General features: G+C 36.9%; 1 protein-coding gene across 3 annotated transcripts; it reads left to right on the plus strand.

The window, feature by feature from the left end:
• The first annotated feature begins 23 nt into the window (after nucleotides 1-23).
• LOC121858666 (eukaryotic translation initiation factor 2-alpha kinase 1-like) lies at nucleotides 24-23149 on the plus strand. 3 transcript variants are annotated; one of them, XM_042355231.1, is made up of 10 exons: nucleotides 24-630; nucleotides 1082-1307; nucleotides 5225-5374; nucleotides 5856-6021; nucleotides 9921-10106; nucleotides 10488-10730; nucleotides 13924-14638; nucleotides 19050-19277; nucleotides 19614-19754; nucleotides 21229-23149. In XM_042355231.1, exons 2-10 carry the CDS (start codon nucleotides 1097-1099, stop codon nucleotides 21484-21486), a joined length of 2298 nt encoding a protein of 765 aa, XP_042211165.1. In that variant the 5' UTR covers nucleotides 24-630; nucleotides 1082-1096; the 3' UTR covers nucleotides 21487-23149. The 3 variants fall into 3 exon arrangements, with proteins under 3 accessions (XP_042211165.1, XP_042211167.1, XP_042211166.1); XM_042355232.1 differs by lacking the exon at nucleotides 24-630 and adding an exon at nucleotides 2654-2797 and having other exon boundaries at nucleotides 1188-1307; XM_042355233.1 differs by lacking the exon at nucleotides 9921-10106.
• Nucleotides 23150-25159: the final 2010 nt, after the last annotated feature.

The raw sequence follows: 25159 nt of genomic DNA on the forward strand, positions 1-25159 counted from the left end.
CTTAGTCCCACACAGCCCATTGTTTTAAGTGATAAGAGACTTGTGATTGTATGGAAAAGCTTTAGTTATATAAAGATATTCTTGCTAAAACTGTGATAAACTTTTGAAAGTGTTCGGGATCTGAAAGCACTTAGAAAAGCTTCCCTTTAGCTTTTTAGCAATTGACATAAGTTGCTCTAACCAAGCCAATTCATGAAAAATAGTATAAGAAAGTTGTGTATATATTGTACTCTGCCTCACAAGAGGTTATCACACATCCTCTAGAAAAAGGAGCTGACATTAACTACCTAATGTTCCAATTTAATGCCCGTTCTACCCTGTAACACGGGGAATGCTTTTGCCACTTGTAGAATCCGTGCTGACCAATATTAAACGATTTTTTCTATTTATTATTTATTTTTAGTATACGTATAGTATAATTTTTTCTTTATTATATTTTATTGTTGCTTGAGCATACCTACATCCTACTTTTCTTGCCATTTAATGGAGAAATTATGCCATCACATGCTGCCAAGTTGATTGAGAAAAATTTATCTTTCAACTATAAATACAACGCCCAAGAAAGAAGATTGATTAAAGAACCAATTGTGAACATCCGAGGAAAGACCAAGCAGATGCTGTTATATTACCGTAAGTGTTTTGTTGACTTGAGAGGTCCTTCCATCCTTGCTTGAAAACTCTTTGTGAGGTCTTTCTTGGGTAAACTATTAATGGTACATTTAAAAATTTATTACAGTATACAGTATCCTTTTGAGATGGCCATTTTCCACAATTACAGTATATGAGTTAGCTCATGGACTGTATGAAAGTGGGTATGTCTTCCATCCTATTTTGAGTCAGTATTATATGTAATGAAGTATGGGAACCCAAGATGTGTACACATATAAAATACCACATTGTAGTATTTAATTACTGGACTGTATCTAGAAACAAAACCATAGTCAGACATTATTATGGCTTCCTAAGGTTATAATGGTGTATACAGATGATATTAACAATGTTTTTATTTCCAAAATGTGATTATTCTTGGTTCTACCTTCTTTATTTATAACAAGTACAGTACTGTAATTGTCTTGTTCAGGTCCCACAACTCGGTATGAGACGAAGACCAAGACGTAGACCTGGGCTGGCCGGTAAACCCAGGACACTAACTGATGCACGAGTTAATGACTGTGTGGATCCTCCATCTGAAAGCAGTCTTGCTACCAACTTTGATGCACTTGCAACTCACCAGAGGAACCCTCGGCTTCGCCAACGTAATGCTTTACCCCGTCTTCAACCAATCACGTCATTTTCGCCCGTGCGGGGTGAGTATTGTTGTGAAGATATTAAAGTTTTATTGTCATAATTTTATGTTATTTTAATTGTAGCCTTTTTTATGTAGGTCCTGCTGTTCTTTCTGTTTTATCTGAAATATAATAATAGTTTAATCTGTTCTCTTATTGTGTATTTTGTCATTGATTGATAAAGTTTACTTCATTGGATGTTGGGGGAACTAAGAATGCAACACAGCAGCTTGTGTATCTGCATACATTCTTGACAACCTATGTTAACTCAACTGTAGATATAAAAATTGCTAAAGTTTTGATTACCCACAATGATCTCATCAATGTTGGTGATAAAGTCATTCTTGATCGGTTGTTGTAGGAAGGGTGAGAAGTGGTTTGACTTCAGCCACAACGTGTAAGAAATGATAGACCTTCTAACCCTGGCCATACTGACAGGTTCAGGCCTGGATAGGTCAACAAGCTCACTGGTGTACTGGCAGCAAATTGTCAATTTTTGTCATACAGGTTGAGGTGAGCCATTAGTGACAGTGGTGGAAATGAGACCCAACGTTCACCAAGGCACTGTGAAATTTCTGCTCCTACTAACCCAGAGAGGGAGGGGGAGGTAGCGAGGCAGGAGGGGAGGTAGTGAGGGAGAAGGGGAAGGGAGGGGAGAAGGGGTATGAGGGAGAAGGGTGAGGGAGGAGGGGGGGGAAGGGGGTGGCGAGGAGAAGGGGTGAGGAGGGAGGCAAAGGAGCGAGGGAGAAGGGGGGTGGGGAGGAGGGGAGGCAGGAGGGAGGGGAGGTGAGGAGGGAGGGGGTGGTGAGGGAGGGAGGAAGGAGGTTGGAAGGGGTGGAGGGGAGAAGGGGTAGCGAGGTTGAAGGGGTGGCGAGGGAGAGGGGTAGCGAGGGAGGGGGAGGTCGCAAGGGGGAAGGGGGTGGCGAAGGAGAAGGGGGTAGTGAAGGAGAATGGGGTGGACGAGGGAGAAGTGGTGGCGAGGGAGAAGAGGGAAGGAGAGAGAGAGAGAAAAGGGTGGAGAAGGGGGAGGAGAGAGAGAGAGAATCACACGTGTTATAACATGCACAAACTGGCTACTGGGAGAGAAGGAGGTAGAGAGAGAGAGGGGGAAGGAGGTAGGGAGAGATAGTCAAAACGTTTTGCTCGTATGAGGACTCTGACAGTAGTGATGACGTAGTGTTATCGGATTCCTGCCTCAAGTTCTGGGTAGCCCATCACTGAGTACTGAAAGTATACACAGTTTTTAGGGAAAATTTGATTGATATATTAACCCAAGTCTTTAACTGAATCATTTATTACCATTTAGGATTGGTAAATGCCAGTGAGTTACTTATGTGGTGAGCTTGCAAGTTTGTCCTTTTTCTTAGAGCTTCTGGCAACCCTGGGCCGTAGCCCCTGGGTAGTGGTAATAATGGCCGAGCTGTCAGTTGAACGTTGATACACAGCCCCGTTGGTAGTGAAGATGTCGCTTCATGATTTACCCGTTTTACCAGGTCTAGGCCAGTCAATTAGTGAGTACTGAATGTATTTACAGTTATTTAGGAGAGAGAGAGAGAGAGAGAGAGAGAGAGAGAGAGAGAGAGAGAGAGAGAGAGAGAGAGAGAGAGAGAGAGAGAGAGAGAGAGAGAGAGAGAGAGAGAGAGAGAGAGAGAGAGAGAGAGAGAGAGAGAGAGAGAGAGAGGAGAGAGAGAGAGAGAGAGAGAGAGAGAGAGAGAGAGAGAGAGAGAGAGAGAGAGAGAGAGAGAGAGAGAGAGAGAGAGAGAGAGAGAGAGAGAGAGAGAGAGAGAGAGAGAGAGAGAGAGAGAGAGAGAGAGAGAGAGAGAGAGAGAGAGAGAGAGAGAGAGAGAGAGAGAGAGAGAGAGAGAGAGAGAGAGAGAGAGAGAGAGAGAGAGAGAGAGAGAGAGAGAGAGAGAGAGAGAGAGAGAGAGAGAGAGAGAGAGAGAGAGAGAGAGAGAGAGAGAGAGAGAGAGAGAGAGAGAGAGAGAGAGAGAGAGAGAGAGAGAGAGAGAGAGAGAGAGAGAGAGAGAGAGAGAGAGAGAGAGAGAGAGAGAGAGAGAGAGAGAGAGAGAGAGAGAGAGAGAGAGAGAGAGAGAGAGAGAGAGAGAGACTTCACTCATCAATTAGGCAACGTTGTTGTACTTTTTATGGCAGAGTAATAAGTCAACATGTGTGCTACTTATACAGTAATCTAGTTCCATAATTTTTGGCTTTAATATTTCATTTATTCTGGATTGAATTTTGTCTCTGAGAATGAAAATAATCTGTGGGTACGTTTTGTATATATTTTTTGTAACAAGATGCAGAGAAGTGAATCATTACACCATGGTCAGAGTTTTGTGTGGCATTTACAGTAGAAACTTTATAGAGCTTGAGGGTGCAGTCACCTACACATTGGGTCTGCCTCCTATCACTGTTCATTCCATGATTAAGATGTAGGGCAAAATTTAAAACAGAGCTAAGTCTTGCTACTAAACTTTCAGGGATAAAAATAATGAAGCAGAGGAATAGGTAGGTAATGTTCAGTGTACACCTACCAAACATAGTCTAGTCAATCCTCGTCCCTTCCATCGACTCCGAGACTCATTAACTTGTGAAGACGAGACATCGCACATTGTTGGGTCCATAGATGGTGCACTGTGTGATGTCTGAAATTCACAGGGATCATGGATGGGAGAAAAGACCGATGGGACATTTTGGGGTGGGTGTACAGTACATTAAACTGTGTACACTTTTAGTAAAATTATTGACTAGTTTTTACATTATTTGGATGTGATAGTGTACACAGTATTGGCAATGACTAGAATTGTAACTTCCCTTTATTATGGTATCTCTTATGACAGAAAATTCCACTCTTTCTTATGTGAGTAACAATATTGACCAAAAGGATCCCCCCTCCCTTCTCTTATCCCATTAATTATTATGGGAAAAAATTTCTGCTGTCAATTGTTTCACTAATTTTCCCAATGTTTTAGAATGTTACTGATACCCACAAAAGAATAAAGAAATTTAGACTTACTAACGAAAATATTGTTGTCTTTACTGAATGTAATTAAGAACCATCAGAAGATGAAATTTTCCACATTTAATTTGTTTGAAATTTGGTACAGTATTTGAATAGCTTTATCAATTGAATTATGATGAACTCCTAGCTACACATTGTCCCGGATTTATACACAAAACATAACTAAATAAATGAGTGACATAAGATCTGGTCTCTTATCAGTGCAGAGTGCAATATCCGGTTTCATATCTTATCAGGTGAGTTTGGCCGACTCACCCGATCCCTCCCTTATTTCTCACTATCTCTACTCTCCTCCTTCGTCTTTCAACACTCCTTCTCTTCTATGTTTAGGGTCAAAAGAGAAATAATAAAGTTCAGATGACAACAAACATATATACTTGGGAGAGCACAGTACAGTACATTATGTGATAGATTTGCAATTGAGAGGGTGAAAAACAAACAGTGGAGGATTGATGGAGGATTTAGAGGAAGTAAGGGTTATACAGTATAGACTAAATAATCTCAGTAATAAAGAATACTGTATTGTACTGTATTGGAAAACAGAAATGATATGGAGGATTATTTGTAGGTATAGAGAAGGTATTTGAGTGATATGAGGTGATGAAGATACTGTGTATATGTACAGTAGTTGGAAGAAAGGTGCTTGGTGTAGTGGAGACTTTTTACAATAGCTTCAAGCACAGTGTTATAGACAGCAGAAAGGAATGTGATATAGAAGAAAGTCAAGTTTAAAAATGCAAGGGTAGTGCAATTTAAAAAAATATATATTTTACTTATCCATTTTATTTATACATGAGTTTCAGTCTTCTTTTCTCTGATATAAACTACTATAGCATCATTATAAAAGGAAACTATTTATCTGAATTCCATAAGTAGACTCCTCACTTTTATGTCTGTAATGTTTATCAACTTTTAGGTGATGGTGGTGCTGCTGCCATGCCTACTGAGATCTTTACCATTAGCAACCAAGGAGTTCTCAATAACTGCAATATCATTGAGATCTTGATCCATATAGTGTGCCAACATCTTCAGCCTGAACCCAAGAAAAGGGAAATATTATTTAGAGGTGAGTATTTGCTGGTTTAACATTATTTTTAAGAAGCTCTATTCCCTCACTGATCTCATTTTGTATTGCTGGATCTTCACAGCTTTACTCTCACTAGTGATGCTCAAAGTATAATGTTGTATGTCTGGCAGCTGTGTGTGTCTTGACGGGTTGTATAGTAGAGAAAGCAGGAGTTATTTCCTCCTTGTGGAAGCTTACAGGTGCTCTGTGGCCACCGTAACTTTTGTTAAACGATAAGTTGGGTTACTGTCACCATAAACTGTCAGTGAATCACCGGTTCAGCCTTAACGTTGTTAGTGAATCTGGGCCCTGTCCTTTAAGTGAGAAAAGACTTACAAGAATGAAAAAAATAATAAATCCAGTATAAAGAATTAGCCTATTCATTATTGTGGTTTCTCTCAACCCAACAGTGTAAGTATTTCATCTATTCCCTTGCTTACTAAGTCATAATACATTAACCTGGACTTAACCCTTCTTACAGCTTTTTGCATGGTGATTAAGAAGTGTAATGCCGCATTATACTTCCCACTGTCTGCCTTCCCTCACCTCCAAGATGTTCGGACAAGCCTTTTGAGAGAGTTTGAACAACTATTCGAAACGTATTCGAGTCAAATCCCTTCAGACTTGGCAAGCTTGGATTTTTCGAGGTGAGTTGGATTTCAAAATCTGTAACCCATTCCAAGATATTGTTCTATCGTGGACAAAAGTTCTCTCCCTGTGGTGAAACTGAGTCACGGGAAGAGTCTCCGAACTGACATACCCTGACTGTCATATGGTGCGGGTGTGCTGTTTTATCTCATTGGGGGTTAATACTGCTTCAGTTTGGGAGGAAGCGAAGTTTTGTCCACGATAGTACCTAAAGTTCTGTTTCCCCCTACTTAACAGTAACCCCCCAAAGTCTATACTCTGTACAGTATACCAAATTTCTTATTGTGCAGTTGTGGCCATACAGTATATCCTTTGTCAAGCTGGCTGTCTCTCTCTATCTCTTGCTCACTCTCTCATCAATGGAGATTTATTTTTTATCCTTGATGTTGGAATCCTATTCTGCCAAAGTGCTTTATCCTCCCAATTATATTATCATTTATGATGCACCATAGCCTATAGCACACCATGTAGTAGGAAACCACAAATTGCTTATAACTGCGTGGCATTTATCATCTATGCCAAGTAGGCTACAAGGAGTCATAGAAGGTAATGGAGGTGAGAGTGAAGTTGGTGTGTATTACCCTCTAGGCCCCGTTGTGGGTTGATGACCTGTGCCTGGGTGGGCTCTTCCAAGGCCACCTAGAAGAGAAGGCCTGGATTTGGGTTTAATGACGTCACTAGGGGAGGCGGTGACCACGCTCGCTCGCTCTCTCAGTCATATTTACATAAACTATGGTTTATAGCTGTAACTTTCTTTATATATTGTTGAAGGAACTATATTGACTAAATATAGCACAGTAGTCTACTTTCTGATTCATGATTATACATGCAATCAACACTGAATTAGCTACTGCATAAAGAAAACATCGATGTATTCTATAAATAATTCATACATATTCACATTCTTATCACCATTATAATTACCAAAACTGTTAATACCTAGTTCAGTCAATCAAGCTATTTCTGCTACATTAAATCATTTTCGATATGAAGAAATTTATTTAGTAATGTAATGTTTATAACATTATTTTCATAATTTGATTTTGCAATGGAGGTAATGCAAATCAAATACATAAATCAACCTCTGGTCTCATTTGCATAATCAAATAGACTGCATATAAGGGCAACATCTTCCCTGACTGTACATACCTACCTACATGAGCTTTGGGGAAAATGAAGTGACAACATGCCCATTAGACAAAAAAATAATATAATATTAATAACATCGGTACTAACATTTTATTTAAAATTGTTAAATCATTTTTCAATTTAATTGAAGCCTTTTTACGGGTGATTATAGTACATATACTGCAGCAACTTATATTAAGTAGAATTTGTATTACTGTAAATTCAGTACCAATGGGGAACCATTAAAATTGACATAGGCTACTACAGGGTACTAAATTAAAAATACTACTACTTCATCTCTGAACACAACATAACATTATGATTTTCATCTGTGAATGCTGTATATAAGTTGAAATTAGGATACAATAATCATATTTTAAAAATTGATTATTACTCTTTAAATGTTTGATTATGATTACATATTCATTGCCATCATTTGATTAATAATCGTAATCAACCCCCATGCCTGGTGCATATATGTTATAAACAACACTTGTTCATCCTCAGCGAAAACAAATACTAATACTTAAACCTGTGTAATTTCTTTGAAATCATTTATATACGTTTGTAATAATTTGATATATTATATATAAATCTATCCAATACATCACTGTTTGAGCTACTGAAAGCTAACAATGGAGTAACAACGAAAAGCGTGCGCTGAATTATAGTCATCATTTAACTACTCTAAATTAATAAATACAGATCTATGATCATCTCTACCTTTACTACACAAGAAGATTATCATGTCTAAGTCTTACCGTTGGTGAAATCCAGTTCAGAAAAAGAGAAATGAGAATAAAAGCAGACCGATAAGTTTCTCCATTCTCTCACAAGGTGTTTAGGCGACTGGTGCTGTCGTGCTTCAGTTGTGACGTCATCATCAGATTTGCGAGGGAGACCCAGGCCGCCTCTTCTAGGTGGCCTTGGCTATTCCCCAGAAAAAAAAAATGCATGCTCTTTTAATAAAAAGTATTAGTTGTGAACATAATTTTCTATTGTATTTTATTGAATTCAAAAGCTGTACTGGTTATTGTTGGGTGATAAAACACTGACAGTTTATGGTTAGGTTAATATTTACCTGCTTTTGACATTTCAAAGAGTTTTTTTTAGTAATAACTATTATGCTTACAAGGCCTGTACTGTAAACAGATTTTTGCTCCAAATTATTTATTACAAATTGATTGATTACTGGTACAGGGCTGCCTCACTTAACGTAAAGGTTACAGGCATGAAACTTGTTGCGAATATCGAAATCGCTAATAGCGGAGCAATTTCTCCCAAAAGAAATAATGTAAATAGGGGGGACACGGGCATCGCGGTGGTCACGGCCGTCAGATTTTAACACTTGTCTTACTCAATACATTTAGAACATAAAATAAATAAAGAAACAAGGGCATAATATAAAATAAAAATCAATAACAAAAACCTTGAGTTTATTCGGCATATATGTTTACAAGTACAGTATACAGGGGTACTTTACATGTTTGAGTGTGTGTGTTTGAATGCTTATGTGCATAGGTGTGTGAGGTAAGTTTTAAACGTAGACTGTTAATTACCTCTGATGTGCTGTGTTGCATGCTTGCTGTAGTTGGCGTTAGGGGAGAGGGTGAGAGGAGGCTGGGGTCGTCAAATACCTCACTGCCAGGGTCGTCAGCCACCTCACTCTCATCATCACTACCAGGGTCGTCAGCCACCTCACTCTCATCATCACTACCAGGGTCGTCAGCCACCTTACTCTCATTATCGCTGTCAATTTGCACTGAAAGCTGTTGTTCTTCACTGCCTTATGTTGAATCATGCGTTGTGATGAAGGTGTTTTAAGGCGCTGGGTCTGGTCGTCAATCCACGTGCTCAACATTGGCTCCATACTCTCCATCTCAGCATCACGGAACCTCGTCACCTTCGTAGCCGTCAGTGGTGTTGCAGACCCGGCCATCTCCTTGATCTTGTCGGCGCTTTTAACTATAGAATGCACCGTAGAGGGAGCCAAGCCGTGCACGCGCCCAATCACTGACGTTCCTTCTCCGTGTTCATGTTTTTTTACGATATCCAATTTCACATCCAACGTAATTGCCACACATGATCTCTTAGCAACATTGCTGGGAGTTTTAGCAGCTGGTTGCATTGCGAGATCATACAAAATGCAACTATGAGATCACACAATACTGTACACAACTCCGAGATCACACAAAACACACGCCAGCACTTTTGAGACTGAGGCAAGCGGGAGCATATGGCGGAGGAAGATGTACACACGTACACGCTGTCCTACGCTACTGTTGAGGCGCGCGGTTCAAAATTTTTCATTGTAAGAATTTGCGAATAAATGAGGCAACCATTGCGAATAGTGGAAATAGGTAACAAATTTATTGCGGATAAACAGGTTTACGAATGCTGAGGCTATGAATCACGAGGTTTGCCTCTACTGAACACCTCAGCAATGATACTGTGGAAGAATGAGTCATAAATTTGACTTAACTTATAGGCAATAATGAGAAAAAATTAAATACACTGAATTTTCATTGTATTAGTGCCATAATAATAAGTAACTAGGGTAAATATCCTGTGATGCATATGTGGTAGCTCAGTATTCAGTCAACGCTGTGACACTGTCACATGTACAGAATCTCCATCAGTACTCCTGCACATAACTGTGCGTAATAAGTTGTGTTTTGAACAGGTTTCTCACAAAATTAAGGAAGAATAAGCATGTTATAAATTTATCTTACAGAAAACTGTGGTATCTAATGTCTTTTGACTTTGACAGGTTACAGGTTTCCACAAGCCCACTGAGTCAGCTTACGCTATCAAACATTTACCAACACCTGGATGATCGTTATACCCGAGAATTTGTGGAGTGGGAGGTCCTAGGAAGAGGTGGATTTGGAGTGGTTGTAAAGGTCCAGCATATGTTAGATGGCTGCTTCTATGCCATCAAAATTATTCCTATGGAGTGAGTCAGTTAAATATTCCCACAAATTATAAAAGTCAATATTTTCTTTTTGCTATACAGTAAGGTCTCAAGATGAGTGGATCATGTGAGCAGGGCAGTCAGTGTATATACACAGTAAACCTACAATATCAGCTTCACATTTTGGCCTTAAATTTTATTGAGAAAAATTTTCTGAAGAATTCTTGTAGAATGTTGCATATTAAGGCAAAATATATTACAGTATGCTTAAAGTTACCATAGTCCCCTGTCTCATAGTTTCACCTAACCCAAGGAAGAATTTTTAGTTATGTGTGAGTCAAAGAATATTGCTGACTTATGTAATTATAGGATAGCTTTTTCTCATTTTAAACAGATTTATACTTTCTGTTTTTGTTTGAACAGGGATGATGACAGCCAGACTGCATTAAGGGAGGGAAAGGCCCTGGCACTGCTGAACCATCCTAACATTGTGCGCTACTACAGCACCTGGGCACAGCTTTATGTCCTTCCTTCACACCTGAATCTCATTGACCAACACAGCGAAAAGTTGAGGCGAAAACCTCGTCGGCCTGCATCAATAATCACAAAACCAAGAGTTAACAGAATATTTACGACATCCAACATCAAAATCGAAGAATTATCTAGGTACTGTAATTGGTAATTCTTTAATACTTACTGGGTATGTATGTACCATACATTTAAATGGATTGAATGACAGCAAATGAGTATGCATTATTTGCTCTTGCTTCCAGCCACCCAGCATTACAATGAAACATTCAGATTTGTAAAGTAACATTTTTGGGTATTTACTTTTTAAAAAGTGCTCAAAATTTTTAGTACTTTTACTTGAATATGGTTTTCTAATACTTTTACTCCATTACAATTGAAGAAAAAAAAAAGACAAATTGTTAGTGGTTACATGCAAACTAATATATTTTTTAAAATTAATTATTAACCATAGTAAAAAAGTTGTGTGGGTAGAGGGTATGGTGTAGGTGGAGCCATGAAGGGTAAGGTGTGGGTATGGGGAGACATCACACGGTCACATACCTAGAGGACTCGTGAGGTGAGGCGACATCAGGTCAGGTGGCAGTGTCCATGACAGCGGACTTTTTCTCTGATCTTCTTGACCACCCACCTCACCTAGTCTACCCTGTTATCCCCCCCCCCCTTCCCCATCAAATCCTCTCTTCTCCCCCACCTTTCCTTCAGGGGGTTGGACTTCCCGTTATACGTCAGTTGCTCTTTGCATATAACCTGTACCAAAAATGAATTTCGAAGAGGCTGTGATTCTAAAATACTTTACATAATTCTGTCATGGATATAAAGCCTGTATCTATACATATCTGTAAGACTGAGCGTATTTAAAATTCTGCTTAAATAATTAAAAACCACTTAACAGTTCTTGGTGAGTCGTAATCAGACTCAGTCACTATGGAGGCAACACCCACAAACTCATCAACTGAAGGAGCCTGATAGCTACTTGGCATGTCCAGGGGATGGAATAGAGCTACTGATGTGTTTCCCAACATTATGCAACTTATCTCTCAAGCTTAACACCTCACTACCTGTATATGTTGCTTGTGAGCATCTTTTAGTCATGCTGGGCTTATTATTTATGATATAATTAATTTATTACACCCCAGAGGGCAACACTATGACTTGTCATATAGAGACAATATTGATATGATTTAAAATTAAGGACAATGGGAGTTAGCACCCACCAAAGCGTGGGTAGTGTACAAGAATTAAATCTAAATTATTCTGAATAAGTAAGTGGTGACATATAGTGGTTTGTGACTCATCCCACAGTACAGTGGGACAGTCAAGGCAACAGTGTTGAAGGGTGTTAGCATTGGGACAGTTACAGAGTTTACAGGAAGAGAATTGTTGGTCACCCTCTGCCTCAGATCCTTGCCAGATAGGTCTGTATCCTCACCTAATGCGAGCAGAGACAACATTCTGTCTGCGAACCATAAGTCCATGTTGATGATACTTGTGTGGATAAGGAAGAAAGTGATCATAGTGTTGGATGGATAGATTTTCAGCCTGTTCGCTATCCCTGCGATGGATTGTAGGGAGAATAGCAACTGAAGGTATTCTCTTTTGGTAGGTCATGCTGGGCTTATATTTGAACCTAAAAGATCCTGATTGGACAGCCATAATTTCTAGAATCAGTTACTGATAATTCAATAGAAAGATTTGTAAATAAACATGTGCAATGCTGTGTCTTTTATTTTTATCTTTAGTTAACTAGTTTATAATAATTTATTGAATTTATTTTAATATTTGAGTCAATAATTTTGTTGTATCTTTTTATTTTCAGTACTTGAGTACTTTATGAATGATATACTTTTTTTACTTCTACTTGAGTAACATTTTGCCAATGTAACAATACTTTTACTTGAGTAACAAAGTCCTGTAATTTTTATCACTTTGAACACATCATATATCTTTTATATGCCTCTATTGAGCGTGCAGGGCATTATGTAGCTGTCCATCCATGTGGTTATACTGTACATGATCCTTCCATCCCACTTAAGTTTGTCAGGAAGAATATATAAAAAGTATTGAACATAGAAGATTGAAACTTTGTACCTTTTTTTGTGTATGGTATTTTCAGATGATTTATTTAGATATTGAAATTGTTTGATTGATTTTTGTTTTTGAAAGAAAAATTTTCATTGGTTTATATTACCAGTGGGAGTAGGTATTAGGCAGCTACCAAACAGGGAGGTACTACCGCCTGGGAAGATATTGGAAGCATAATGTATTGTCTAATGGTAGACCCTGCTGCCATATGGCATCACGAAAATTGTGACCAAGTCCCAGGTTGCTGATCTGACTTTCTGCCTCATTTACACACAATTGCAGGGTCTCAATTGTTTCTCTTACTTTCTTACTTTGAAAACACAACATACATATATTGTTTCTCACTACATATTGATCTTAATTTTTTATTAATTTTCTTTTAATTTAGTCCTTTACAAACACAAGTCTTGTTTTCCCTTTGCTTATGCTTTTGCCATTACAGGTATTAACCCCTGGGCTTTGGGCTCTTGTCGGCATCCCCCTATGCGGGTATATTCGGGAACATTTAAAAAACAATTTTAATTATACAAACTGGCCATGCATGATATAAACAGGAAATAAATGCATTTCCTTACCACAGGGTGGTAACATAGGAACTCAGAAGAGTCGAGCATGTTCGTGTAGTGGTGTGTGTGTGTGCCACAATGGTACGAGGTAAACAACTCTAATTTTTAGACAGTATGAGGTACAGGACACTTGTGGTTACTATTTACACTATTAGCAATAATTATTACTGCTCCAGTAATTGTTCACAATACTAGACATGTACTTGGGGGTAGAAACACAGTTAAGTTAGTCAAGTCCAAGGGCAAGATACCTACATAACAAAAGATGAGAAGAGACTGGGAGGCTCTCATGTGTGAGTGAAAGGCAAATCCCTACTTGACAACATATCTAGCTAGGCCTGCCCTTTTTATTCAAATAGGCCCGCGAAAGATCAAAACGTCATATAATATGACCCGAAGCTCTATAGATGCACGTCATATGACGTGACCCGAAGCCTAGGAGTTAATTGGGGAATTGGCGTATTTTATATACTGTACTGTTTAATGTATTTTTGCCGTTAATAATGGGGACTTAACAAATTGTATATATACTTTTGCCATTATTAATGAGAAATTAACAAATATATTTCTGCAATTATTAATGAGGAATTAACATTCTGTACAGTATTTCGTATACTGTACACATTTGCCATTATTAATAAGAAATTAACAAATTTAATATAAAAACTCTTATTTAACAGCAATGCAGAATGTGATGATGCAGTTGAAGAGACTTCAGGTGAAATATCCTCCAGAGGTCAGAGGAAATCACAGAGGAAACTCACTCACAGAGCCCAAGCAACAAAAGCGTTTAATATTATACATGAAGAAAGTACAGAAATGAACTACAATATTTCTGTAGATGAAAGGATGGATAACAACAGTAGAGAAACTCTTCACTGTAACAACCTTCAGCAAAATTCCTCTAAGCTAATGAAAAATCTTGGAATTAGCAGCAAAGAAAGCTGGAATGCCAAAAGTTCATCAGACGAAAGTATTATTTTTTGCGATAACCTTAGCAGTAATGCTGAAAGCAAAAATGAAAAGATTCTCATGCCATATAAATATTCATCTTCATCAAGTTCTGAAAATTTAGTGAGTGCCTCTTTGGATAGTGAAAAAAGTGCAGTATTATCATCTGTCAGTGATGACCAAAGATCTGTTATGCCATATTCTTCTCATAGAATGGAGGTTCTGGAACATAACAATCAGCGTCAATTGACTATTTTTATCCAAATGGAACTTTGTGGCGAGTCTTTAAGAGATTGGCTGCAATATCGGAATGACAATTATACACCAAGCGCTAATGGCAGACAGTCCCCAGTAGACCGAAAAAAATACCTGGATTTATTCAAGCAAATGCTTTTAGCTGTGCAGTGTATCCATTCTGCTAATATTATTCATCGTGACGTAAAGGTAACTAACCTAATCTAAATTGTTCAAGAGGGCATTACTCAATATTTATTGCATTATATTACCACAACTTCAGTCTCAGACAGGGTTAGGTCTTAAGTTTTACCTGCCAGCCCAGCAGAACTAATGCTCCCTAACTTGCACTAACCTGAACTAGAAACCTGTTCTTAATAGTGTTGAACCCTTTCTGCATGCCACTTTTATCTTGTTATGCTAATGACAACTTTCAAGGTTTGATACTACCGTGAGGTCATTGAAAAAAAAAGAAGATTGGTCCAAATTTTCCTGGGCAAACCTTTTAAGAAAAATAAAATGGAATTTATATAAGGTAAGATATTTTTTTTTATACATATATTGTATACAGTAAACATCTGCTCCAACACAGCTTTACATAGGATGACATGTTTAGTCACATGGGTGTACAGTATAATGGAATATTTGAGTAAGTATTTATAAATCTTTCAATTGTCTTATTGCAACTTTCCCTTGTTTTCCATTAAGAAAGGAAGAAAGTTACCATATACAGTATGCACGATTATAAGCTGACCCAATTGTAAGCCGTAGGTGTGGGTTTTCTGATAATATTCACACTAATAAGGTTTGACCACAATTCTCAGCTGCCCCCTAATGTTGAACCATCACTTAAACCAATTGGCTGAGGCCGTGGGAAAATGTTTTTACTCGTGTGCACAAAAAACACGAGCACTTAAAAACTTGCCTACAGGTAATGTTATTCATTAAATAAATATTAATTCTTCTTAAAGTCATGCATATTTTTGTGCATCATGTATACAGTTGGATATTAGAAGCATTAAAATTAGGAACTGTATTGGGTGAATATACAGTACAGTACAGTACAAGGAACTTTGATTTATGCTCTTCTTTTACAGTACAGTATTGGAAACAAGCATCAATAATGCTTTAAGAAAAATTGTTCCTCTTAATATCAATACAATACAGTATATGGTAATTACCAGTAATAAATATTAACACTAACCATTATAAAAGAAAGCATCAATGATCCATGGCAGAAAAATATTTCTATAAGTACAGTTTATGTACGTACGGTGCTGTATCCTACCAGGGTAAAATAAATAAATAATAATAATAATAAAAAGGTTTTACTTGTCTTTAAATTACCACTAAAAAATTTGTACTAATGCCACTAAAGAATAAAATATGACTATTCAATAAATACCCTGTATTTAAGTAACAGTGAACCTGCACTCATCAGTGTGGGAAGGCGACACATTAACACAGCCAATTGCCATCACCAAACAATTAAATACTGTACTGTACATGTATATTACTTTTAACTGTTATTAGTAAAATTATCTATGAATTACTAACCCTTCAACTGCTCACAACTTCCTAAACCCCTACCTTGTACAGTATACGCATAAAAGCGACTTAAGAGAAAATAATAAAACTTATGAAATTATATTACAGTACAATATTCTATGTAGAAATAAAGAATATTAAAAACTAAATGCTAATCCTACCTTCCCTTTGGTTTATGAGTGCGTAGAGCACGTGGTAGTGGAAACCCCAAAACAGTGATCATCAGCCTTTGGTAGCAATAAAACACCCTGCACTTTGTTTCTGAAGCTGGTACAACAGACCTGACACTTGCCCTTCATCACTGCTCTAGAGAATATGTTTGTATAGTACCTGATTTGGGTAATAAACTAAAGTGGATGTGTAATGTGACACTGAGGGACGAGGCTCTGTTCAGAGCTAAGGGGGCTGTTGGGTATTGAGAGTATTGGTAAAGTTGTCATAAAGGCAGGTTGAGATAGTTTGGCAAGTGGAGAGAATGGATGAGACCAATTAGGTCAAGAGGTTAACAAGTCTAAATGTAGAGGGGACGAGAACGAGGGGTCGACCAAGAATGACACGAGTAGAGGTTGTAAGAAATGACGAGAGTAAAGTATCTGATGAGAGACTGCAAGAGACAATGCAGCATGGGTAGCTGCCATCAGGTAAATACGATTAACCCGTGCAAACGTGGAAAATTGCCGTAAAACATTGATGAGGATGTATTTTTTGGATGTATGGTAAGGGGCAAAGTTTTTATTTGATACACCAGTCAGCATCCAGAGCTGGAATAGTTTGATATGTTTTGTTGGTCCCCTGAACTTCAACACTAACCAACCCAAGCATAGTATTTTCTTTTAATCCCCCATTTCATAATTTTTACTTTTTGGCATAAAAAGGTGTGGCTTATAATAGTGCAAATATGGTACATAATAGTAATGGAAAAAAATTAGTACAATACAGGTATCCTTTGTTTAGTGTTGATTCACGTAACGTTAATTCAGTTTAGCGATAAAATTTGACTCGGCTTTCGAGAGATTTTCAGGTAACGAGATGACTCGAAGCTGGAAAAAAATCCCTCATCCCTAGAATTTTCCGTTTACTGTCAAAATTTTCTCGGAAGTTCCAGAAATTGTGCATTGAATCATCTCTTGAACCTGGAAAGAAATCTCCCATCCCCAAAATTTGCCTGATTTTCATCTCTCAAACCCGGAAAAGAAAATCACCCTTCCCCGGAATTTTCCGGGTACCGGGAAAACTATCTTGTAATTTTCCAGAAAATGTGATCCTTGGAAATTTCAATTTTGGTTTAGAGGGAATCTGGCTAATGTAGATATTACTGTAGCTTGACTCATTAAGAAGGAGAAAATCTAGGGATAGGGTAGCCTGTGAGATGGCATGTGCCATTGTTACATGTAATGAAGCAATGGAAGATGTGGAAAACTCGTTACAATAACCTAATATGACTTATAAATAAAGAAAATGCAATATAGACCTTCTGTATAGAATAAGAAAAATGAAGAGCATGGGTGTGTGTGTGTGTGGAGGCAGTGGGCTGTAACTGCGTTGCCAGCCAGCCAAGCCCAGCTGCTCCCTCTTCCATGTGACATCATGGCATACACACAGTGCAGTGCTGCAACAGCCACACGTCAGCTGGGTGACTAGTCACTGACTATCCGGCTGAATTGTGTCGTGTCACCCAGAGGATGGCTTGAGTGTGGAAGGAGTAATTTTTTGTAGCTACCTGTACATAAAATATGTGCTATTGTATTTTATGTTATGTTATGTATCAATTTTATTGTTTATCATAGCAAATTTTTTTTACTTTTGACTTACAGTATTCAATATGAATTTTTTTATAATTAAGCTCATCTTGTACTCACTAAATTGTTTAACTCTGAACTACATCATTTATATAGAAGATTGGCATTCATAAATCAATTGTTTAACTTCAAACTTGTTTATAACAAACTTGTTTATTTTTAACAATATTAGGGATTGCAGTACAGGGTACTGTACTCAGTGATTACAGCTCTGCTGTTCGAACCTGTTGTTGGCCCTCTGTGCTTTGCTGTTATTCCTCATTTAGCATTAATTTCACTTAACATTAGCTTTTCTGGAATGCAACCCCATTATTAAATGAGGGATACCTGTACAGTTATTATCCAAGTCTTAAAGTGTGGTGTTTGAGTGGATACAGCACTCGCCTCCTATTCTGGGGATCAGTGGTTCGGGCACTCCCAGTTCACCAAGCCGTAAATGGATACGTAAGTTTACAACTTGGGGAAGTGAAGGCGGTCGAGAGCAGTACCGGCCATGCTGCCTCCTTGTGTACTGAAGGCTTCGTATACAAAGTGCTGAATCTACACAGTACCTAACAGGCAGTCATGCCTGTGGAACCCACTTCCACATTGAAGTTTTACTAACTTTTGATGTTTTAGTCCTGGATTAGGCATTGCACTTTCGTTGTCAAAATTTGACAAAGATTACGGATGGTGTTCAATAATAAAGCAGCCACAAGTATTGACCAATCACTAGGAGACTTTAGTTGATGAAAGAGGTTAGGCATAGGTTTAGAATAGGCACGTCATTTGTTTGGTCAACATTGGGCAAAGGTCACTGAGAAAGATTAATTTCCCACTCATGACTTCAGTTGAATGTGAGTTTTTATCATGCCTTACTACTTTTTTTATATGTTTTTTTTATTTTATTTTTTTTGCATGCATTAGCCCACACCAGGCACAGGTAATTTTTAATGACCCACATCAAGGCGGGGGAGATGTAATAAAATAATAATAATAATGATGATGATGATGTTGATGATGATGATGATAATAATAATAACAACGAAGGTGGGTGACAAGAATTTACATGCATTTGCTTGCCTCTTATTTTAATGAATTCATTAAAACTTTATCCCCAAGTGGATGAAGAGTCAGAATATTGGTTAGCTGTACATATATGGGATTTTGCTATTTGTCTCACAAGATATGCTTAGTCTACTTTATTATAGCTTGAATGCAAGATTTCCATTTATTTCTTATTACAGTATTTTTAATTATATTTTTACTATTATTATTAATATTAATTTTTTCAGCCTGCAAATATATTCTTTACACTGGATGGACGGCACATCAAACTGGGTGATTTTGGGTTGGCCCGATTAATGCCAAACCTGGTTACCTGTGGATCAGGAGAAACGGATATAATTGTAGAAGAAACCAACCTTACACCAATATCTGAGCATGCACCAAACACTCGTGGTGTCGGAACACCTATTTATGCTGCTCCAGAACTCAAGATTGGTGGTCGATACGATACTAAGGTACAGTATTGTAATGAGACATAATTTTATGTTTGTCTTTTAATCTGTTTATTATCAGGTTAAGCTCACTATATTGGGGCATAACCAAGGGGGCTGGGTTCCTTCCTTTTGTAGAGATGTGAGTTTTGCATAAAGATTGTTCTGTTAGGAATGAGCCCCTGGATATAATGCTACATATGTTTTATGGAATTTTGTTTGTAGAAAAGTTGTCATAGAAGATACCTCTTATTTTTTATGTAAAATTTCATGTTAGTTTTGCATTATTAGAATTCTGATTCACAAGACAAAACTCTTATCTGTACAGTATATGAATTGAGTTATTTCATCTCTTTCTAGAGTGACATGCACAATCTAGGAATCATTCTGCTGGAGTTCTTTCAACCATTCCAGACGGGATCAGAGAGGATCCACGTGATTAATGCCCTTAAAACAAAACGACAGTTGGACCAAGAATTTCTCACCTTGTGGCCTGATATTGTAAGTATTAACAGAGGAGTAATATAATACTAGTTGTCTTGTCTCCTCTCATTTCTTTTGTTCCAAACTTCCTTTGTTCGGCACTACCCAAATGAGGAGATAGTGCAGGAACAGTGTGTGACATTGTGGAGTTTGTTAGATGAGTGTAATGAGTTCATACAGTAGCTGTTCGATAACTCGCCTGTGAGATGCAGGTGCTCAGCAGCATCAAAGTTTTATTTTGCCACCTCTGAATTTTAGTGACTATAAATATAAGTCTCCTTGGATCAATATCTGACTTGGAGAACCCTCTTTTTGTCGAATCAGGACAAGGATATTTCGAAACCTTTCTCCTCTTTTGGGTTATATTGTGACATTCAACCAGATTGAGGTTTGGTGCTGGAAAGCCAATGTAACAGATAATGGATGAGGAAAGGTCTGAGTTTATTAGCTGTCATAGCAACTAAGACTCATACATCTCTGTTATTAGTGGTAAACCCTTGACCTTCAGACCCCTCTCACAGGTTGTGATGGGGAGAGCTGTACAATTTTCACCTCCTCCTCCTCCTCCAACTAATACAGTCCCTCTGCCTCTCCTCCAACTAATACAGTCCCTCTGCCTCTCCCCCAACTAATAGTCCCTCTGCCTCCTCCAACTAATACAGTACCTCTGCCTCTCCCCCAACTAATACAGTCCCTCTGCCTCTCCCCCAACTAATACAGTCCCTCTGCCTCTCCCCCAACTAATACAGTCCCTCTGCCTCTCCCCCAACTAATACAGTACCTCTGCCTCTCCCCCAACTAATACAGTACCTCTGCCTCTCCTCCAACTAATACAGTCCCTCTGCCTCTCCTCCAACTAATACAGTCCCTCTGACTCTCCCCCAACTAATACAGTCCCTCTGCCTCTCCTCCAACTAATACAGTCCCTCTGCCTTTCTTTTCACCACATCCAACATGCCAGTCCTTCACTGGACTTAAGGTAATGTGCTATATTTAACTGATTAATTCATATTGATTTGATTTACTGTATCTTATTTTGCTAGTACAGTACTGTGTCATTATTATTATTAATAAGTATATTAATTGGTGGTTTGATAACTATGTACAGTATTTATGATTTTTTTTAGATGTGGTTTTTCATTTGCATCTGGGGACAGATTAATTATTAATTTCATTGTTTCAATATGGTTAATTGATCTTGTTTACAAACATCTAGTTTACAAACACATTTCAGGAACACATCAAGTTGTAAACCAGGGACTGCTTGTACTTGATGGGTATTGTTGACCCATTTCTGCTTTGAAATAGGATTTGAAAGATAAATATTTAAATAAGTTCTTGAATTTTTCATTATTGTGACAACAGTGTTAAAGAACTACAGAACCGTTGGCTCTACTTTCAATTATCTACCATCCAACATTAGAAGGACCACAGGAAAAGTGTACTTGGACAAGAAATAATGACTTTTATTTAATTTTTTCTTCTTCTTCAGGCACCTTGGATATTGCAACTCACTGATCCGGAGCCAAACGATCGACCGTCAGCTTATGAAGTATTGGAGTCAACATTGTTTAAAATTCCAAAATTGGAAAGATCGCCTAAAAAATTGCCAATGGAAAAATCTGATGAGATTTACCAAAAAAATGCTGAGATTGCAAAGTTGAAGGAAGAAAATTTAAAGCAGAAGGAAATAATTGCTCAGTTACAACAGGAAATTGAAAATATGAAGATTGAAATTAATAACAAATGAAAAGCATCCAGAATAATTAATCACTGTATTCATTTTAAATCTGAATCAATTCAATTTGTTTCTGAAAAAAATTCTTTTCTCTCAAAAATGGGGAAAATTTGAACACAGCCTTAATCTTTAAACTAAGGTCTTTAGGCACATAAGGTTAGTAATTACACTAGACCATCGGCAAATACTAAAAATTATGGGAGATACATTCTCTCTCTCGGTCCGAGTCATTGTTGTATGTTTAATGACATCCATATACATATGCGTACTGTATATATATATAAGCAGAAGATCTCGTGATTCCCATTTGCTTCAGAGTCAACCAGTTTAAGTCTTTTACCTCCATATTTAGTGAAAACCCTGGTTTATTAGAAGAGCACTGGATTCCAGGTAAATTACTACTAAATAGTAGCTGGTTTGGAGTTAACTTCAGCTCTGAGATATGAAACAATATACAGTAGTAGTTCTGAAGACTACTGTGGCAACATATCAAAATGTATTTTTTCATGGCAGTCCACATGCAAAATACAGGATGACAAGTTTTTATCATGGCGGCAGGTCACAATACATAACAGCAGTGAAGAACATAGTTCAATATTTTCTGTAACATCAATTCTTTACTAATTGTAGCAGCATTTCAAAAGCTGGTAATATGAGAAGCTATATGCAACAGCAGACCATTTGCTAAATTCATCATCAAGTAAAGAGTTATGTACAGTACAGCTAAGAGTCAGCTGACACAGCACAAGCTAAGATACAATACACAGTCAGTAACTAACAGAAAGTCAAGACCTTGATTGCAGTAGAAAGTGAAGGGCAGTTACAACATCATTTCAAAAATTGGTTATGGTACCAAGTTAGGGTCATTAATGGGACTGCAGCTACAGGATATGGTAGCAAGTTAGGGTCATTAATGGGACTGCAGCTACAGGTTATGAGTTGTGTATGATAGTAGGTCTTGAAATAGATGATATTTAGTCAAAATACAGCTGATTGTATTTTAACTGCAGGTGCAAGATTTGAATTATAATTAAAGCAGCAGGTTCCCAACTTCATCTATTTGTTAGCTAAATGAAGCAGCAAAAGTAGAACAGTGTACAATCAAAACTACGGCATAAGAATAGTGGGGTTTCCACTAATCTGAGAATTACCATTTGACACTAGTGGCAGATCTATATTTATTGTAGGGGGTTTAAGTTTATTTTTTATTGTTTATGCAATTCATAAAGTTATAAAAGGGTAAATATAAAATGATGTACAGTTTTCATAGTCTGGGCTAAATCCTCATAGCAGCAAAGTTTTCCCTGGAAACAACAATAGTCACTCATTGTATGAAGTGACATCAACAGTTACATTTCACCAAAAAAATAAAAAATAAAAAAAAATAAAAAAAGATTATCAGAAGTGTGAAAAAATATTCTTGGATTTTTATCATGATTTAGGATTACTATGTGATTTGATTGTTATTCGCTCAAACATGAAATGAGTTGTGTTTGTGATTTTATGTAGTGTTATGGGAAGGTTTGATAGTGAGGTCTCTGAATCCACTTTTGATCTGCCACTGGACATAAATTGTTCCTATTGGTTTATTCCAAGTGTCATGTTGTGATGAGTTCAGGATCTGTTTAACAAGTTCAGAACCCCTGTATGTACAGTCCTTTGTTATTGTTTTTTGTAATATTCCCCTTACAAGTGAACAAATTGTAAATATGTAATGACATATAATTCACCACTTTGGAGGTTAGAAAAAATGTAAGCCTTATCTCTCAGTTAAGTTTGAAATCATTTGCAGATAATGTACTGTACTTCTAATTCAAGGTTATTTTAGCAAAGGTATAAACTTTGTATATATATATATATATATATATATATATATATATATATATATATATATATATATATATATATATATATATATATATATATATATATATATATATATATATATATATACTGTATATATATATATATATATATATATATATATATATATATATATATATATATATATATATATATATATATATATATATATATTATATTTTTATATATTGTGTGTGTGTGTCTGTGTGTGTATGCATATGCATATATATATATATATATATATATATATATATATATATATATATATATATATATATATATATATATATATATATATATATATATAAATTTGGTTATTATTATTATTCCTATTATCATCACATTGTAATTATACAGTATTTGGATGGGAGGGTTATGGTTTGTAATCATGGTAACTGAGAGACATGATATATTTGTCAAGTTTGTGCATAATTATAAAGTTCCTTTATCGTGCTAGAAGAGTATTTGGAAGATTTCTTATATCATGTACTGTAAAGCAGAATTGTTGTTCAGTCACTGTATAAGTCATTACTATTGTTGAAGTACTCCTAATTGGTCTTATTAAGTCAATATACTACTAATAACAAATACAAAATAGTGCTTTATATGATGCATGTTAATTTGTTTGTAAATACAAGTAGGACTCTGGTCTTTGTATCTTTTCTGTACCTTTGCTTACCAGATTTGTTATTTATGATATTCATTATGTTTATTCCATTGTCTTTTTTGTGGGAAGGTCAAAGGAGACAAATCTAAACAAGGAAATAATAAATGAGTAATGCAAGACAAGTCTACAATGTGAGAGGAAAGGCTTGTTCATATTTTCCACTTACTTACACTGTTGATCTATAATGCTTTATATTAATTATTCTAAAGTACTGTTGTTGTTTTTTATTCATTTAGCTAAGGGCTGGGCATTTGTTATGTCTTTAGTATCCATAGGCTCTTGTGTTTCTGTCCATGGTTTACCTTAACATTTTCAGGGCCAGTTAAGCTCTTGATGGTTTGACAAGTTACAGACATTCCCTGATTTAAAGGTTCCTTTAGAAGTTTTTCATAAATCAATATTTTATCAGTCAGACCCCATTTTCATATTTTTAGACTTATTTATACAAGCTAAGATACATTCATATGAAAAAATCTTTCAAAAACATCTTAAAATGCCACAACACATGTGTTTAATGAAAAATTTTTGGCATACAATGATTATAAACCAAAATTAAACATAAGTGAAATACAATACAGTACTGTGTACTGTACACATACTCCAAAAAGAATCTGCAAGGTGTGGTTCAATGAATTTCAAAATGAACACCAGCTCTGTTGTCTTGGTAGGGTTGTCAAAATCCATATTGTCTTGTACTAAATCATTTAAGATACTTTTTGAGTGAGCATACTGTATATGTTGTCGGTAGGATCTCAAGTTCAGCGAGTTTTAGATTCGTGATTCATATGTTTAGCGTCACTAAAAATTTCAGCCTCCCAAGAATAGCGATTTTCATTACCAGTTTGAGTCTTTTGAGAGGACAGTGCACATTGTTATGGTCTTTTGTTATCCGTCCACCAGCCGAGTGTTTTTTTTTACTGCGTAACGGCAGTTAGTTTGAATGGGCGGCGGTGCAGTGACCCTGGATTATATAACCCATTGTGATTGCATTTCGTGAGATTCTTGTTTAACTTAACAATTCTTGTGCATTAATGAGGAGGAAGTGCTTAATGTAATTGTCGGGAGCCGGTTCTGGTGGTAATGATGGCTGTAGAGAAGGTCAGAAAGCCCCCAAGCCAAGTGTGACAACCCTAGGGTTATGGCGCCCTTGCTTAA

Source organism: Homarus americanus, unplaced genomic scaffold (genome assembly GCF_018991925.1).
Source record: "Homarus americanus isolate GMGI-L3 unplaced genomic scaffold, GMGI_Hamer_2.0 scaffold74, whole genome shotgun sequence".
Lineage (NCBI taxonomy): Eukaryota > Metazoa > Arthropoda > Malacostraca > Decapoda > Nephropidae > Homarus > Homarus americanus.

Bases quoted from the DNA above. Each gene is read 5' to 3' on its own strand.
- LOC121858666 (XM_042355231.1), top strand. From the start codon at position 1,097: ATGAGACGAAGACCAAGACGTAGACCTGGGCTGGCCGGTAAACCCAGG. The intron at 10,107-10,487 runs GTGAGTCAGTTA...TTGTTTGAACAG, and splicing joins ATCAAAATTATTCCTATGGA to GGATGATGACAGCCAGACTG. The intron at 19,278-19,613 runs GTACAGTATTGT...ATCTCTTTCTAG, and splicing joins GTGGTCGATACGATACTAAG to AGTGACATGCACAATCTAGG.